This window comes from Puma concolor, chromosome C1 (assembly GCF_028749965.1).
Source record: "Puma concolor isolate L17-30 chromosome C1, mPumCon1.1.hap2, whole genome shotgun sequence".
NCBI classification, from domain to species: domain Eukaryota; kingdom Metazoa; phylum Chordata; class Mammalia; order Carnivora; family Felidae; genus Puma; species Puma concolor.
Window position 1 is genome coordinate 221,926,904 of NC_141674.1, and position 3,554 is coordinate 221,930,457.

Sequence of the window (3,554 nt, forward strand, 5' to 3'; positions counted from 1 at the left end):
CGAGCCATCAGCCCAGAGCCCGACGCGGGGCTCGAACTCACGGACTGCGAGATCGTGACCTGGCTGAAGTCGGACGCTTAACCGACTGCGCCACCCAGGCGCCCCTGTTTAGCTATTCTTAATCTCCTGTAAAAGTCATTCATTCAGTTCCTAATTTTAGCCATTGTACTTGTAACAAGTGACACATGATTCTCTTTACTACTTCTACATTTCTGCTAAAATTCTCATCTTTTATCCTTTAAACATAATAATCTTAATTATTTAAAAGCTTATGTGTGTTAATGCCAAAATCTGAAATCTTTCTGGGTTTTTCTATTGTTTCTGTTATTTTAATTCATAGTGTGGGAACTCCTCAATTTTTAAATTGTGTGTCTGGCAGTTTTTATGCAAAACTTTTATAGATAACACTTGAGGTCTAGCATAACATGTCTTCTCTTGAGATATATTTGCTTTTGCAAGGTGTCAGAGGCACAGCACTCAGATCTCACCATAACAAAATTTCAGTGACTGAAATGGTCAGAAGTTGAGATGCATACCTACTCTCTATTTAACTCACTCCAATGGTGCATCCTGGGTGGTCCTAATAACTAGCCACTGTCCGCATTAGTTCCACAAGGCATAAACCCACTGCTTGGCACCAAGTCTCTCAGACTTCCTCTTTAAAACTGGCTTGTGTCTCAAGGGAAAAAAGACATTCTCAGTAATGGAATCCCTGGGTCTGTGTGTTTGTCTTGAATTTCTTTAGTAATTCTTTACTAAATCATTAAGTCTCTTCTACCTTCAATTAGATTTTGTTTTTGTTGTTGTTTATCATTTTTTAAATGTTTATTTATTTTTGAGAAAGAGAGAGCTTAAGCAGGCGAAGGGCAGAGAGAGAGGGAGACAGAGAATCCCAAGCAGGCTCCAGCCTCTGAGCTGTCAGCACACGGACTGATGTGGGTCTCAAACCCATGAACCATGAGATCATGACCTGGGCAGAAATCAAGAGTCGGACACTCAAATGACTGAGCCACCCAGGCACGCCATGTTGTCTATCTTTTCTCAACAGTCTTCAGCAAGAAGTTTAGTTTGACTTACTTAGTCTGCCACTACAGAAGGTGTAATTCCCCTGGTGAGGACTGAGGCTCATGCCATTGCACAGAAATGGGAACCTCCCCATGGTCTACTTTCAAGATTTTGTGCTGGAGGGATTTCAGGGTGGCCTGGAGACCCAGGCTCTGCTCTTTGCTGTTTTCCTGAACCTGTGCATGGTAATTGTGATGGGGAACCTCACTATTATCATGGTCATCACCTTGGATGCCCGCCTGCACTCTTCTTCCTCATCTGTCATTGCCCCCAATGCCCCGGCCAACTTCTTCTCCCCACCCAAGGTCATCACCTTTGCTGTGCCACCCAGTTATTCTTCATCTCCTTACTGGTCGCCACTGAAGGCTTCCTCCTGGGCGTCATGGCCTGTGACCATTTCATGGCCGTCTGCAGCTCCCTGTGCTACCCCATCACCATGTGCCACTCTGCCTACACTCACCTGGTGCTGGGCACCTACCGTGGAGGCTGCCTCAGCTCTGCTGTGCAGACCAGCCTCACATTCCGCCTCCCGTTCTGCAGCTCCAACTGCATCAACCACTTCTTCTGTGACGTGTCCCCTCTGCTCCAGCTTGCCTGTGGCAGCACAGCCATCAACGAACTTCTCGTTTGGCATCCGTGGGCTCATCACTGTGGGTGTGACACTTGTAGTCCTCATCTCCTATGGCTACGTCACAGTGACCATCCTGAGAATGCGCTCAGGAGCTGGGAGACGCAAGGTCTTCTCCACCTGTGGCTCCCACATGACTGTAGTGACTCTCTTTGTTGGGACTGTCTTTGTCATGGATGCCCAGCCAGGAGCCATTGAGTCCATGGAACAGGGCAAGGTGGTCTCTGTCTTCTACATGTTGGTCATCCCAATGCTCAGTCCTCTCATCTACAGTCTTCGAAACAAGGATGTGAAGCAGGCCCTGCGGAGGCTGGGCCAGAGACACATGGTCACATGAAGGATGTGCTGGTGGGAGACAGTGTCCTACAGGTTGGATGGAGACCTCAGAGGGACACTGAAATGTGAGGACCCCTTCAAACCTCTTCCACTTCCAGAAGGAATTAGATGTGTTAAGAAATTCACTCATTTACGCATTCGATCAATGTTGCTTGAAAGTGTTTAATGGACCACATGTTTACTAAGTCTGAAATGTATAGACAAATAAGGATGTTCTTCACCCCAAACTAAATGTTCAAGGAAGGAGCATAACATGAATCACATGAATATAGAGCAATCTCTGGGCATCAAGACAGGGGTGGCATCATGGTTCTCTGGGCGATCCATGGGATTCAGCAGGAAAGAAGTCAAATGTTTGTGCATCTTGATCAAACTGGGAAGAAAAAAATGTTTGCATCACAGCACCTCCACCCTCCTGTCCTCCAGATGCAGGGCCTTGTTGTCTCTTGTTGGCCAGACACGAGCATTAACCAAAAGGGGCACCTGTCCCCATTTACCTCTCATCAGCCTGTCCTCAACACCATCGCCGGAGATACCTGTTTAAAACAATCATTTAATGCAAGGCCAAGGCACTCCCTATGGTAGGTTTGGCTGGAGTGGTTCAGGTCTGACTACAGGGCGTCTCTTACAGAGGAGCCAGGTTGCTGGTTTGAGGCAAATGTACTGGTTTCATTCAGGGAAGAAGATCCCTTGAGCTCTGCTTTATGGTACCAAGCAGGGGAGACACTGTCACTAGAAAAGACGACCCAGAGCTCTAGCCAGGACATCTACCTTCCTAGTCACAGGTCGAGAGACATGAAGTACAAACAGATAGATATAATTTTTATCTATCTACGGAAAAATGCTCAAATCACATCCATTCAGGGAGTTCACCACCCAGGTCAAGAAAAGAAACCTACCCAGTTTCCACAACACCCCTCCTACCCGCTTCTAGTTAACGCCTATCCTGCCTCTGATGCACAGATTGGTTTTGCCTGCCGTGAACTTCCTATGAATAGAACCACACAGCGTTCCTTCTTTTGTGACTTTTTTTCCCTACTAATATTCTCTTTGTGAGATTAATCCTTGTGACTGTATATAGTAGGAGTTTGTTAATTGTCACTAATGTATAAATGTAATTATATGGAGACACCATTATTTGTCCATCTTACTGCTGATGAACACTTGGGTTGTTTCCAGTTATTGGCTTTTTTAGAAAAATGCTGCTACGAAATTCTTTTACATGTTTTGTTTTGTTTTGTTTTGTTTGTTTTGCTGTGAGTGAATTCCTGTTGGGCATTCTTAGTGGACTTGCTCATCTTTTTGGATAACTCAAGTTTTCCAAAAATGTTACAGCAATCTTTGTTCCCAGAAATAGTGCACAAGAGTTCCTGTTGCTGCATATTATCACGAATAAGTCATGCTGTCTGTCTCACCAATTTTAACCATTCTGGTGGGCATGAAGCCACCATGATATGTGGCCAACGGGCTGACCAGATTACCATATAATTAGCAGCAATTTGGATGTCCTTTTTGGGGAAGTATA

At 45.4% G+C, this 3,554-nt stretch overlaps 1 protein-coding gene across 1 annotated transcript; it reads left to right on the plus strand.

The window, feature by feature from the left end:
* The first annotated feature begins 1,127 nt into the window (after positions 1–1,127).
* Positions 1,128–2,089, plus strand: LOC112848877 (olfactory receptor 9S13-like). The gene is given in 3 exon segments (XM_025912686.2): positions 1,128–1,380; positions 1,383–1,689; positions 1,691–2,089. Coding segments are annotated over 3 exon segments (900 nt in total). The 3' UTR covers positions 2,031–2,089.
* Positions 2,090–3,554: the final 1,465 nt, after the last annotated feature.